This window comes from Phycodurus eques, chromosome 15 (assembly GCF_024500275.1).
Source record: "Phycodurus eques isolate BA_2022a chromosome 15, UOR_Pequ_1.1, whole genome shotgun sequence".
NCBI lineage: Eukaryota > Metazoa > Chordata > Actinopteri > Syngnathiformes > Syngnathidae > Phycodurus > Phycodurus eques.
The window spans coordinates 6898588-6912727 of NC_084539.1; the positions used below are offsets into that span (position 1 = coordinate 6898588).

Below are 14140 nucleotides of genomic sequence, written 5' to 3' on the forward strand. Positions count from 1 at the left end.
CATTTTGGGACATACAGTATTTTGCCATTTGGCCTCATAATGTCTTTTCGCGTCGTCAGCTCGCAGTCTGAAATGAACTACAAGATGCTATCTACACTGCCATAACATGCTTATTTTTAAAAATTATAGTAATACGAAAGTATTCATGTCCATGGTAGTTAAAATTTCAGCACCATGGACAGATCTGCATCGCAGTCATTGCAACTGTAAGTTATTAGATGTTAGACAGGGGTGGGGCAAAATGAGGTACCGTACTTTCAAAACATTTATTTTACTGCATTAAAAAAATTATCCTGGCATCTTTTCCTCCTTGACCTCCTTCTTCCTTCTCTCAAAGTAGCTTTTTATTCTTAATCCATCCATCCTTTGCTGAAACCTACCTTTCATACTTCCTTACTTTGTCTACCTTTCCTTCCTTCCTTTCTTCCTTCCATCCAACCTTTCTTCCTTCCTTAATCCCTTCCTTCTCAAGTTCTTCCTTCCTTCTTATTTTCCTCACGCCTTCCTTTCTCGGCTCCTTCATTCCCCCACATACATGTTTTTTTTTGCATTCCTTCCAGCCCTCATTCCTTCCCTCAGTATTTTCTCATCCCTTTTGGAACATAGGGATCAGTCAGCTGTTGTCCCTCAACAACATGGCAGTTAATTATTAACATTTTTTCAAGATATTTGTGATTTTATCTCATAAAACTCTAAAGGGTGGGCCTATCAATGCTATCAAAAGTCTTCATGTAGTCAACAAAAGTGATGTATAATGAAAAGTTCAATTCAACTGACTGTTCTATACTGATGTGTAGTGTTGTTATTTGGTCTGTGTAGCTTCTTTCCATTCTATTTTCAGCCTGCTTGTCACGGCAGTCTTACCTGTCTTCAGCTGTGTGATGGTTCTCCTCTGTATTTCCTCTTTGGTTGGTGGACTGAGGTCAATAGGTAGATGATGGTCCAAATGCGATACATCTGCTCTCTGTCGGATCCTTACATTTTGAAGAGACCCGCGGAACTTCCGATTTATACAAATGTGGTCTAATTGTCTGTACGTTGCCTTGTTCATGTTGGAAAATGCTTTCACCAATCTCTAACTGGTTTGATGTGCAAGAATCCGCAAATCTTTCTCCTTTCATTCTTCTGTCCTATACCTTCTCTTCACATCACTGTTACAGGCTCTTTGTTGTTGCTGCCCATCTTGGCATTAAAATCATGATGATTTTGCCTGGAGCTTCTAACGAAAATCCTCCCTTTCTTCATCATCATCATGATTGTTGGAGCATAACATCACAGTCATTTGTCCAACTCCTGTCCAGTGCCTCACTGTCTAAAATAGTCAATTTATACTTATTTATCTCAATACAAATGTGTTTGGTCTTCCCTGCTTCACAAATATTTCTTGCATTCCAACCTATAAGGCTAGTGGTCCTAGAAAATATCACAATTATTGGCCAAGTAGGCTCCGGAGACTGACTTTCTTCATGTCGTGCTATAAACTCTCAAGCTAGAAAAGCATCCTCTCCTATAGGTCCAAATCGATTGTTGATGTTCTTGTTGGCTTTTGTGTTGCTGTGGGTTTTATTATGGGGTGGGGCTGCTGAATGTAAGCCTAACCATCTTCCCTTTTCCAGGCTTGAGACTAGTAATGTACCACTGATTGAGGAGTATCTGTAACATTTGCACAACCGACATTGTCCCAGATGATCGCACTACTCGTCACTTTAAACCGCATACACTCCTTGAAGTCTCAGCGCCCTTTGCACAATGGTCATTGCACCGGACTATTGCAATATTAGTCGTTCGAACTGCTCTAAGTGCTAGAGGACTCTGCATCTTTTTGCACAATTGTTTTTTGTCAATGTCTTTATGTCCCCAAAGTGTTCTGTAAATTGACTGTTTGTTGTACTAGAGCGGCTCCAACTACCGGAGACAAATTCCTTGTGTGTTTTGGACATACTTGGCAAATAAAGATGATTCTGATTCTGATTCTGATTCAATCACTTCTTCACTGAAAACTACTTTTTAACTTCTTTCCTTTTGTTCCTACTTTCTTGCTGTCTTTTATGACCTCTTTTTGACTTCTTTCCCCCTGCTTTTCCCCCCAGCCTATTTTCCTTCCTTCCTTCCTCCCTTTGCTTCAAACTACTTTTCTGCCTTCCTTCATTCAGTATCCTTCCTTTCAAGTATTGGTTTAGAATTCACTTTGTTCTTGACTGAATTTATTTACCATTGCTCACGGTACCTGTATACATTTTAATTTAAAAGTGAATACCTATTTGTAGCCCACCCTGTATTTAAAAACAAATATATTACATTTTTGTCAGCAAAAGTGTGCTGTTGTTGCATTCCAACGATTCAACAGCTGAGGTTGAGTCATTGCTACAGTCATTCGTCACGTTACAAAGCTGCAGCAGAGCAGCGTGACCACCAAGCGGCGAGTGTTGAGAACTGCATGCAGGGAGGTTTCCTGGGAAAACACAAGGAGAGCTCATCCTCGTCCTCATCCTCACCTCCCACCCGCTTGCGGTGCTCGCTGTTAAAGAAGCGCTAAGGCGATCCAAGCGCACCAGGGACGTGAACGCAGCGCGGTGCTCGGTCGCAGCTCTGAGTAGAATTAAAACGGGGCTAAATACATCCGTCGAGGACCGTCCTCTCGGCCACGATGGGGAACCGGGACATGGAGGATCTGATCCCCCTGGTGAACCGCATGCAGGATGCCTTCTCCGCCATCGGCCAGAACGCCAACCTGGATCTGCCTCAGATCGCCGTAGTGGGTGGACAGAGTGCCGGGAAGAGCTCGGTGCTGGAGAACTTTGTGGGAAAGTAAGTGGATTTAAAGACTTTATTCCATTTAACGCACCATGCACAGTCCCCATCCCCCTCATCCTCTTCCTCCCACTCCTCCTTCTCTCTCTCCTCCATTTATAATGCCACATCATTTAATAAACTCCTTATGCCGTGCATACATCAAGTGGATAATTTTTGTTGTTGTAATTTTAAGGCCTGGTATAAATCGCTTTTGCAGTTCATCTGTTACGTGCTGCATGGTGCCTTCACAGAAAACTAGAGCCTTATAGACCCTGTCAAAGCTGTCGCCAGACCTGTGGTGGGCAACCTCCAGTGTGTGCGCTGTATATTACCCACAAGAGCATTCGATCTGCCCACAGTCACACATTATTAGCTATTTAAATTCAAATTAAGGCTACCATTTTGTTCTCCTCATGCCATTTTAATCCCGACTAAGCAGAGTTGTATGCGTCAGTTAGGCACATAGATTTGCTCTGTAATAATAAAAATGATGTAAAACAATAGCAGAGTAGCCAGTGTTGATATGATATGCTGCATGATGACCTCAAAGCCGGAGAAAGGAATGAAGAGAGAGAAAAAGAGAGAAACAGAGGGAAATAGAGAGTCTACCTGAGCTTTGAGCCCTTCCAGCTCAGCCCCTCCATCTGGTCTACTTATGACCGAAGCTTAACCAGCAGCGCTCAGGCGACAGCAACAACACAACACCTTTAATTAAGGTCATGTGTACATGTATAGTGCATGTAATGTGAATAACTGACTGCATTTCCTGTTGCAAGCAAGGTCAGGCTGTGTGTGCAATGCTTTAGCTTCAAGCCAGTGCAGCAGCACAATGTTCCAAATGTATCCCATCTAACAGACATAAATCCACCGCGGTGAAGGAGATTATTTGATATTCTAATTGATTTATAATGAGGTTTAATATCACATTAGGCACAAACATGCCCTCTATGTTGCCTCACTGCGCATTTGTTTGGCAGCAGATTACCACTGTGAACACGTGGCCACAAGTGCTGATGCTCAATATAGCAGGTACAATAGGTGAAACTGTTTACATGTCATAATGCTACCATGTGGGAAGGTCTTTTTAATTTGTAAGTGCATTGTGAAAAGCATTTATAGAGTGAATTTATACTGCATTTGGCATATAATCAAGATTTGATTGAAGTGTAGACTTTCAGTTTTGTGTTTTTTCTCCGGGTACATAAGCTTCCTCCCACATTCCCAAAACATGCATTTTAGTTTATTTAAAGGTCATATATTTTGTAGACCTCCATAGAGTGACGCTCCAACATGTGATTCGTATTTGAAGTGTCACTTTCATTTCAAAAACACCTTGGATTTGTCATACTAGTGTCGAAAAAAGGCCCTCTTACATCTACTTCTGTTTGACCCAGTTTTGTATCCGCTTTGTCCATATTTGGTTAGGACTGCCTCCTTTCCTGTGATTGGTTGCCTCTGTGTAGAAGACCCAACCATCACTACTTGTGAGAGCACACGTGTTTGTTATGTTTACAGCGCTGGCTTGGAGCGGAGAGGTACGCGCAGATCTTTGCTAGTGACGTAGATAAACACGAGAAATTTGAATGACCTAATTACAGGCCCCTCGGCAGAAAAACGTCTGGAACTCAGGAATGCACGGACGGTTTAATTTCATATTTCACGTTTACTGAGGCCCCATACAACCAATATAACATCCTAGAAAACGTTGGTTTGGTAAAATATGGGACCTTTAAAGACTCTAAATCAGGGATCTCAAACATATGGCCTGGGGGCCAATGGCGGCCCGTGGGACGATATTTTGTGGCCCCCTACTTCACTTCAAAGTGAAGTGTTAGTGTGGCCTGCACGTTTTTTTGCCGAGTTGTTACCCTGGGCATTTTATGTATTTATTTTTATTTTTTCATAAACTTATGAGCAACCATAGCTCAGGCTCATGGCAGCTTTCATCCATGTTTTTTTTTCAACAAGTTAACCAAAGTGAATTAGCAACGTCAGTCACTTGGTTGAAACGTAGTTAGTTGAGAAAATACATCCTTGTCACCCAGTTCCAGTCATGTCTTTCTCAAAGCCTGCCGTGAAAAGAGAAAGGTTGGCGACGAGTACAGCCAATTTCAGAAAAAGTGGGAGACTGAAAGTTTTTTTGTTGAGTACACGGCCACCCTGGCATGTCTTATCTGTACAAAGAAAGTTGCGGTGCTCAATAAATACAGCATCAGACGTCATTACTCAACTAGACATGGTGAAGTGTAGCAAAAAACAGGGCGATGAGAAAGAGGACTTGGGTCACCAATCTCAACTGTTATTAATAAAGATTGAGAAGATTGGATTAGTTGTACTGTTTTTGAAACCCTTTTTTGTGGAATACTTGGTACGGCCCAGACTCATCCAGACTATATCCAGTGGCCCCCATATAAATTGAGTTTGAGACCCCTACTCTAAATTGTCAATAAGCGTGAATGTTGGTTTTGAATGGTTGTTTGCCGATGTGCCCTGGAATTGACTTGCAACCAGTCCAGGGTGTACCCTGCCTAATGCCCAAAGTCAGCTGGGATAGGCTCCAGCTCAACCGTGACCGTAATGAGGAAAATAATAGATGGATAAAGCTACAAATTTCACTCACATCCTGATTGTTCTATTTCAAACACATTGTGTTGGCGCATACAAGACAAAAAAACACTCCTGGACCTGACCGTACGTTATGATTGTTGTGTGCGTCTCATTGTTGTGCAGCACTCTCACTCTCCTCTGTAGTCTTGGCAACAGCTTCTGCCTAATTACAGCGCCTTTACCCGAGGGAGCTACGATCATGCTGAGAGTTGAAGAGGAAAAATGGGAAACATCATGACATGAGCATGCAAAAATTTCAACCCTGCATTGAGCTACAAGGCAAACACAAGCATCTTGCTACGCAGTGTGTGTGTGTGTGCGTGTGTGTGTGTGTGTGTGTGTGTGTGTTTGTGTGTGTCCTATAGTGCAGTTAGAGTGACATTGTGTGTCCTTTCATCCCTCCAGCTTGACACACCACCCCTCCTCCCCGGTGGCTCATTGGTGGTAGATTTATGTTATCAGCTTAAAACACGTTGCTGCCTCAACGTTTCATCATGAAGCCTTTTTATTCTTCACAGTTACAACTGCATTGTGAGGCATTTTAGCAGTAATGGGACATCCTATTTGTTTGTTTTATTTTGGGTCCAGTCCGGAAAAAGGCTTTGCCCTCCACACTGCAGCTTCCAGGCAGCACAATCGATAAGGAAAGCATATGGGATAATGCACATGATGGGAGAGAGACAATTCTATTCATGGACAATACAAAACCTGAGATATACGTACTTGCACTTTATCCATATCCAATACAAGAGTTGTATTATAAATGTCTGCCTTTATAAAGATAATAATGCTCAGTTTGATTGATGACACTCTCAGACGGGTTTTAATTCAACAAAGTCTTCATTATTGTGATTTTTGTTTGCAGTGGTTTTAAATAAAATGAAATAAATAACAAAAATTGATTGGTCAATGAATCAAACGGTATTGATTGGTTTATTGCGAATGCAGTACTAGTTTGTGCTTTGTGGTGTGAAGAAGCGTAACATGTCACAGATGCTATTTATTGCCTAACAGTGAATGTTTTGTTGTAATAGTAAGGCAAAACAAAAACATGGGAAAAACATTTGTTTTTCAAAACAAATGTTCACCATCTAAAATGAATGTTAAAATGTAATGTTTGAATTGAACAATTATTTTAGGTTTTCCCAATATATATATTTTTTAAAAATGTAGTCAGAAATGCTCCTTCCTTGTTTTAAACTGCACTGTTGTTTTTCTTCAAAGTACCGGTATTATGTATTCAAATAAACCAAAATATTAGAAACAGCTGTACACTCCAACCAGTGTACAGGCATTTCATTGATACTAATCGATGTTAATGTACTTATTTTTAATTTATTTTTTTAAATCTCTTGTATTGCATCTAATTATTAAGCAGCAGTTGTTCCACTATGTAACACAAATGAGTCATCTTTTCAATCAAATAGAATCCCTTATAAATAGCTTCTGGACAACACAGAGCCCAAACAGCAGCCAATTAAAACAATGGAGGAAGCCAATCGAGTCTGTTTAATGACCTCCGTATCCTGTTATTTATTCTTGCAAGAGATTTCACTTAGTAAGTCATGTTAATGATTTAGCCCGCCATCACTATTCCATCCCCCTTGTGGAGATTGCGTCGATGGGACGTAGCTTTCGCGTTCACATATTATGTAACGTAGCCAGTGACGGCCTGAGGCGTTGAGACGAATTGGAGCAGCTTCACTCATTCTTCACTGTTCTGCTCAAATAAAACATCAGGAGAAGATAGTGACATAGTATAGAGAAGGATAGAGTTCATTTAATTTTAAAATTTCAGGTTCTTCATTGGCAGTAGATGACTGACTAGAGCTCCAGTGTCAACATTTTTATATTTGTGTGGCTGTTTTTCAGTCTTAAATGGCAAAATATAAAAACATGTAAGAAGACAGTACGCAGAGTGTGGGACAGAGGAGGAGAGCTACGGAGGATTAACGCTTATCTCGCTCTCTATCTTCCCGCATTGGCTCAGCGATAATCTGCGCATCCAACGCAGAGCATCCTGTCATTTCATTGGCTCCACATGTAGGACTTCAGATGCTTTGACGCGCTTATGATTTGCAAGTCACATACCGGTACATGCGACAGCATTGGGTACACCTGCACAATATCTGATAGGATCTAAAGCGAAATTCTGTCTATAAAGACAACAATGCTCAGTTGTGATTGACAGTGTAGGAAAAGGCATTAATTCAACTATGTGTATTACTATGGTTGTTGTGGTGTGCAACAACACTGCATCAAACTGAATGGTGTTTGTAAAAAAGTGGAACCTTTGAAGTTGAACGTTTACGCATGATATTGTACTTTACGTAGAGTTCAGAGAGAATGGAAGGATTAACTGGGTGATTTTCTTTTTCTTTGGCTTTGTGGAGCTCTTACTGAATAGAACAATGAGAAGATTAGAGATTATATACAGGAAGTTATATGAAATAAAGTCACTCACATTTTAACTTATCACTTCTTGTTTTTAACATCTTTCACTTCTTATACTTTTAAGAATGACATTAATGAGGACCTAACATTGCCTATGTCATGAAAGTAAGGTGTTTTTTTGTGTGTGTTTTTTTTTTTAACAAGGTTGGTTAATGGATAAATGTCTACAGTTAATTACAAGTTTAATGAGGGCCACAACTTTGACCCCAGAACAGATTTTTTTTCTATTTCCATTATTTCCAGTAGTAATGGTGTGGAATGGTGTCCCGTAATGAACAGGAGTTTCACTACAATTTAGGTTACCTACTATACTGTACCTTACACTTTTTTTAAATTTTATTATATATAACTCTTTCTGATGTTGATCTTTGAGTTTTGCTGGCAGTATGGTGGTCTAGTGGTTAGATCATCGGCCTTACACTTTTGAGGTTCGGGGCTGAAATCACGGCTGACGCATTCCTATGTGGAGATTGTATGCTCTCATGTGCTCGCATGGACCTTCTATGGGTACTTCGGCTCCCTCACATGTATTTTAGGTACAATGAAAGCCCTAAATTGTGAATGTGAATTTGAATGATTGTTTTTTGTCTATGTGCCCTACCATTGACTTGGTGACCTTTCAATGGTGTTTCCCACCTCTTTCTTAAACTCGGCTGGTATAGACTCCAAGTCACTCACAACCCTAATGAGAACGAGCGCTATAAAAAGTGGATGGAAGGTTCTTTCGCTGATTGCCATAATAGCGCTGAAGTCTGATGGATCCATGAAATACAATACCTTCTTCTGTTTTTGAAGAGCCAAGGTGTGAAAAGGTTTACTTGCATTCAAGGGGGAGGATGAGGAGGAGTGAGGAGGAGGACCTGCATTTGATACCATCTGTACTCTCTAATAGCCTTCCAAGATGGAGAATTGTTAGCAAAATGTATACTTAAATGTGTTTGCTTCATGGTTCCTGGCACAGAAAAAATCCAACTGATTCTGCACATCGGTAAATTTGAATTGTCAGGTCAGCTGGTGGAGGCACACACAGGGAGTTTGTGTTGATGTTACATAATAGATGAAACCCTGCAGGAAGACTGCAGCACATAAAGACATGTTGGCACTAAAATCACATTTACCAGCACCACTAGATAGACTTACAAGCGTTACTGCACCAAATTTAATGATTGCAATCTGCATTCAGGTTCATTAATAGCAACAAAATTAATATGCTGTTTATATTTTGAATATTTTTCAAGATTAACTTGTGTGAATAAGTGAAAAAAAAATCACTTCCTAGTGTTAGCTCAACAGCTCACATATCATATTTCTGTTCTAGGGATTTCCTTCCACGTGGTTCTGGTATCGTGACCCGTCGTCCTTTGGTTCTGCAGTTGATGAACTGTCCCACAGGTGAGAATATACCTGACCATAAATATCTTTTCTGCTAAAGTAAATCATAAAGTGTTATATTAAAACTATGTCACCAAACCCCCCCCCCAAAAAAAAAAAAAACATTAGAAGGCACCAGCATCTAATGGACAGTAAAGGACTTGTACCTTAAGGCACTAAAGATTTGGTTTGGCTGTTGAGTGACTGGCAGCCTGGGGAACCGTGAACATGTTCCACCAGTCGGTTTTGTGGATTTTTACAGTATTGTAATACTGAAAATGAATTAGGTAGTTCCAACTGGCCATAAGCTCTCAACCTGTTTTGATTGGTGCTGCAGCCCGTTTAGGCAGGAAACTAGCAGAACCTGAAATAATGATGCCCCTCTACTGGTTGTTAAAAAAATGCCAAATTGAGCATTGGTAATTTATAAATGGATTCATCACCCTCATCCCTATTACAGTTGCATGTCAAGATAAATATAATTTCGTCATATAGTAAGTAACATAGCTCAAGCCTAGACAGACTTGCTGCACAATTGATTCTATGGTACCAAAATTGGAATAATAAATCAAATAGGATGTAATTGTCATTCTTTTGACCTGTTCCCTTTTGTGTCTTTCAGAGTACGCCGAGTTCCTCCACTGTAAGGGAAAAAAGTTTACAGACTTTGATGAGGTTCGTCAGGAGATCGAGGCTGAGACTGACCGCATGACGGGCGCCAACAAGGGCATCTCGCCCGTTCCTATCAACCTACGCGTGTACTCCCCTCATGGTGAGGCCATCTATTGTCGACAGAATTTGCGCACACTAATAGAATAATGTGTTGAAATTATTTCATATTTTCTTCTGGCAGTGCTCAACTTGACGCTGGTGGATCTGCCTGGCATGACCAAAGTACCTGTGGGCGACCAGCCAGCTGACATTGAGACTCAGATTCGGGACATGCTGCTGCAATTTGTCACCAAAGACAACTCCCTGATGCTTGCTGTTTCGCCAGCCAACTCGGATCTGGCCAACTCGGACGCTTTAAAGATTGCCAAAGAGGTCGACCCGCAGGGTGAGTGCATGCACATACTCACACACACACACACACACACACACACACACACACACACACACACACAACTGCTTGTATCAATCGATTTGTCCATCTATTTTCTATAGCACTTGTCCTCATCAGGGTTGTGGGTAACTGGAGCCTATTCCAGCTGACTTTGAGTGAGAGGCAGAGTACAGTGGATCCCCGCATATTCGTGGTCCGGCATCCGCATATTCATCTATTTGCGGATATTTTAATTTTATTTTTTTATGATTATTATTTATTATTATTTACACACACACACACACACACACACACACACATATATATATATATATATATATATATATATATATATATATATATACACACACACACACACACACATTTAAGGGGGTACGGAAAGTATTCAGACCCCCTTAAATTTTTTCTTTGTTATATTGCAGCCATTTGCTAAAATCCTTTAAGTTAACTTTTTTCCCTTCATTAATGACCACACAGCACCCTATCTTGACAGAAAAAAAACGAATTGTTGAAATCTTTGCAGATTTATGAAAAAACAAAACACATTGGGACACATAAAAACAACGGCAAAGGGAAAATGCTGTAATTGAAAATTGCTGCAATCACAGAACACAACAGCACAGGAGAAATGCCTATGTGCAAGCACAGTGTGCCGCCATTGTTGGTCTTTCGGTTTTCTTGCCATCCATACACATGGAATTCGCCGACGACTTTGAACTCCCGAGTTTAGCGTCACTATCAGCATGGAGCCTAAGATCCATCCATCCATCCATCCATTATCTAAACCGCTTATCCTCACAAGGGTCGGAGGAGTGCTGGAGCCTATCATCGGGCAGGAGGCGGGGTACACCCTGAGCTGGTTGCCAGCCAATGGCAGAGCACATACAAACAAAAAACTATTCGCACTCACATTCACACTTACAGGCAATTTAGAGTCATCAATTAACCTACCACGCCTGTCTTTGGGATGTGGGAGGAAACCGGAGTGCCCAGAGAAAACCCACGCAGGAACAGGGAGAACATGCAAACTCCACACAGGCGGGGCCGAGGATTGAACCCTGGACCTCAAAACTGTGAGGCAGACCCTCTAACCAGTCGTCCACCGTGCCGGCGAGGCTAAGATCGTCGTACCTAAATATACATACCTGTGGTGCCTCTGGTCTCATAGGACTCGTCCGTCTCGGCGGTCGCGCCCGCTAATGGACTGACAGAGTTCCGATGTGTAGCACTTCTCTCGCAGTTGTTTTGGGATTTTTGTGTGTTTCGTTGTGCTTGCAGCATTTTTCTTTTGCTGTTGTTTTCTGTGATTGCAGCGTTTTTGTTATCTTGCAGCATTTTTCCTTTGCTGTTGTTTTCTGTGATTGCAGCGTTTTTGTTATCTTGCAGCGTTTTTCTATTGCAGTTGTTTTATGTGCTTGTGTGTTTTTCGTCTTGCATTATTCATTCAGCATATGGCCGTTTGCAGCGCATTTGCCCCTGTCGGCCAGATTAGTATATAAGTATTATGATACAATTAAGTGCCACTCTGACTACTTTGGGCTGTCAGTTTATATGTTAGAATAACAATTAAACAAAATAAAATAAAATAATTGGGTTCACAATGTGAGCTGCAGCCTATCACAGCTGACTTTGGTTGGTAGGCAAGAACCTCAGAAATGTAAGGTTGACGTGGTAACCATGACTAGGCTACTGTGGGGCATTTAATATAGTTTAATTAACACTCTCTTGTAGTAATTCTGATTTTAGGCCTACGTTACAGCAACTGAGGAAACAAAACACAGCTGTAAAAGCGAGAAGCTCTATTTATTGACACAGATTCCATATTCATTGTATTAGTGACCCATCTATAGGCCTGAGGCAGAACTCAGAGAGAGAAGTACCTGCTGGAAACTTGCATATATGTTTTAGATTCAGATTTTGATTTGTTGCAGGATTTGTGCCTGTGTGGAATTTTTTCCATGTTACCATAGTGGGACATACAGAAAACCGATTCAGTAATGACCTCTGATCCATTGTAACAATTCGCCTCAGTGTTCCGCAGATATTCGTGTATATAGTAAAGTATGTGTGTGTGGATAGGTATGAGAACCATCGGCGTGATCACCAAACTGGACCTCATGGACGAGGGGACGGATGCCAAGGACATCCTGGAGAATAAGCTGCTTCCGCTCAGAAGAGGTATATAAACAAACACACACACCCACACACACACACACACACACACACACACACACACACACACACACAGACAGACAGACAATTTCAGGACCTGCGGCCCACTGATTCCCTCTTGTGGTGGAAAGGCAGTTCAGCACAAACCTTCCAACCTCTGCAGCAGCATTAAAAATTATTTTGGTTTTAAAAAAAGGGGGGAGGGAATGAAAGAGGGAACATCATAAAATAGTGGTTTTGCAGTATGCTGATGCTGTACTTTTCTTTTCCGCTTGCACTTTGGTTTGAACCCACACATTTAATATTTTCCATAGCCTGTGTTATTTCTATGTCTACCCCATCCCCCCACCCCCTCTCCGCCTCCCCGTCCTTTCCCCCATGTGTATCTCGTCTTGTTTACTAGCTTGGATAACCAGCTAAGCATGAAGCCACTTTTAATGGGGAGATGCAGGAGGAAAATCAAGCTGAGATGAAACAGGATCTACTTGACCTGAACTCACCTGGCTGCTGTTCTTTGCTTTTCCTACAAGTCTTTGGCAGCCACACAAAGAGATCCACATATGTATGATTGTCTTGTCTTTTCTATTTTCCACTGATATTACCCCCTCCAAACTCCCCAAACACACACACATGCCAGTCATCCATCCTTTACATTCTTTAATCACATGACCCCGCCTCCTGCCTGATGATAGCTGGGATAGGCTCCAGCACGCCCGCGACCCTAGTGAGGAGAAGCGGCTCAGAAAATGGACGGATGGATGGATAAACTATGCCTGTGCCCAACTAAACTTTACGGGGCAGGTTTTTTTTTTTTTAAAGCCTTGAAATGGTTAGAAAAAAATAAAAACAACAACGTCTGGCCTTCGCCTCAGCAGACTCTGCAAAGTCTCTACGGAATTATTGTCTATTGTGTCCAGGCTACGTTGGTGTGGTCAACCGGAGCCAAAAGGACATTGATGGAAAGAAAGACATCACCGCTGCCCTGAGCGCCGAGAGGAAGTTCTTTCTCTCTCACCCTGCTTACAGGCACCTGGCCGACCGCATGGGCACAGCGTACTTGCAGAAAATCCTGAACCAGGTGGGAACCAGCAGATGACCTGGCACAACTTCAGGGTGCCTTCTGATCCTGACTTGTAAACTGTGCAGCAACTCACCAACCACATCCGGGACACGCTGCCAGCTCTGCGCGCCAAGCTACAGAGCCAGCTACTTTCCATCGAAAAGGAGGTGGAGGAGTACAAGAACTTCAGGCCTGACGATCCGTCCCGCAAGACCAAAGCTCTGCTCCAGTGAGTATTTGACCTCCCTCGAGGTTCAACCGTTATAAAAAAAAAAAAAAGAAAAAAATGATCGTGAACATGATCTGCTGTATTTGTTTGTCACGCCTGGAACATGAGCAACTCCCTGCAATCAGCAGCATGTGCTCTGACAATAACTAGGCAGTAAATGGCAATGAATGAGCTGGCCTGACATAAAATCTTGTCATTAAAACATAACTTGAAATCAAGATAAACAACAAGCCTAACTTGATAATATTGATTCTGGGACAAGGGCAATACTTCCATCGTGACTCAAGCAGCAAAAAAAGTATTGTGGAGGGCTGCATTTGTTGGTCCGACCTTATTGTGGTAGGTGGCTGTCACTGCAATTTGCAGTGTATGCGCTGTCAAGAGCAAGACA

At 41.7% G+C, this 14140-nt stretch overlaps 1 protein-coding gene across 18 annotated transcripts in view; it reads left to right on the forward strand.

Annotated features, from left to right (window-relative positions):
• Positions 1 to 2431: 2431 nt before the first annotated feature.
• dnm1a (dynamin 1a) overlaps positions 2432 to 14140 on the forward strand; it is a 56028-nt gene continuing 44319 nt past the window's right edge. For all 18 annotated transcript variants that reach the window (XR_009769929.1, XM_061698759.1, XM_061698761.1 and 15 more), the window contains exons 1-7: positions 2432 to 2808; positions 9173 to 9246; positions 9848 to 9997; positions 10079 to 10282; positions 12368 to 12466; positions 13378 to 13538; positions 13607 to 13749. Coding sequence is in view for 17 of the 18 variants with exons in the window: in XM_061698759.1 (XP_061554743.1) it covers positions 2648 to 2808; positions 9173 to 9246; positions 9848 to 9997; positions 10079 to 10282; positions 12368 to 12466; positions 13378 to 13538; positions 13607 to 13749 (992 nt within the window). In the remaining variant the exon portion in view is untranslated. The remainder of the gene's footprint in view (positions 2809 to 9172; positions 9247 to 9847; positions 9998 to 10078; positions 10283 to 12367; positions 12467 to 13377; positions 13539 to 13606; positions 13750 to 14140) is intronic.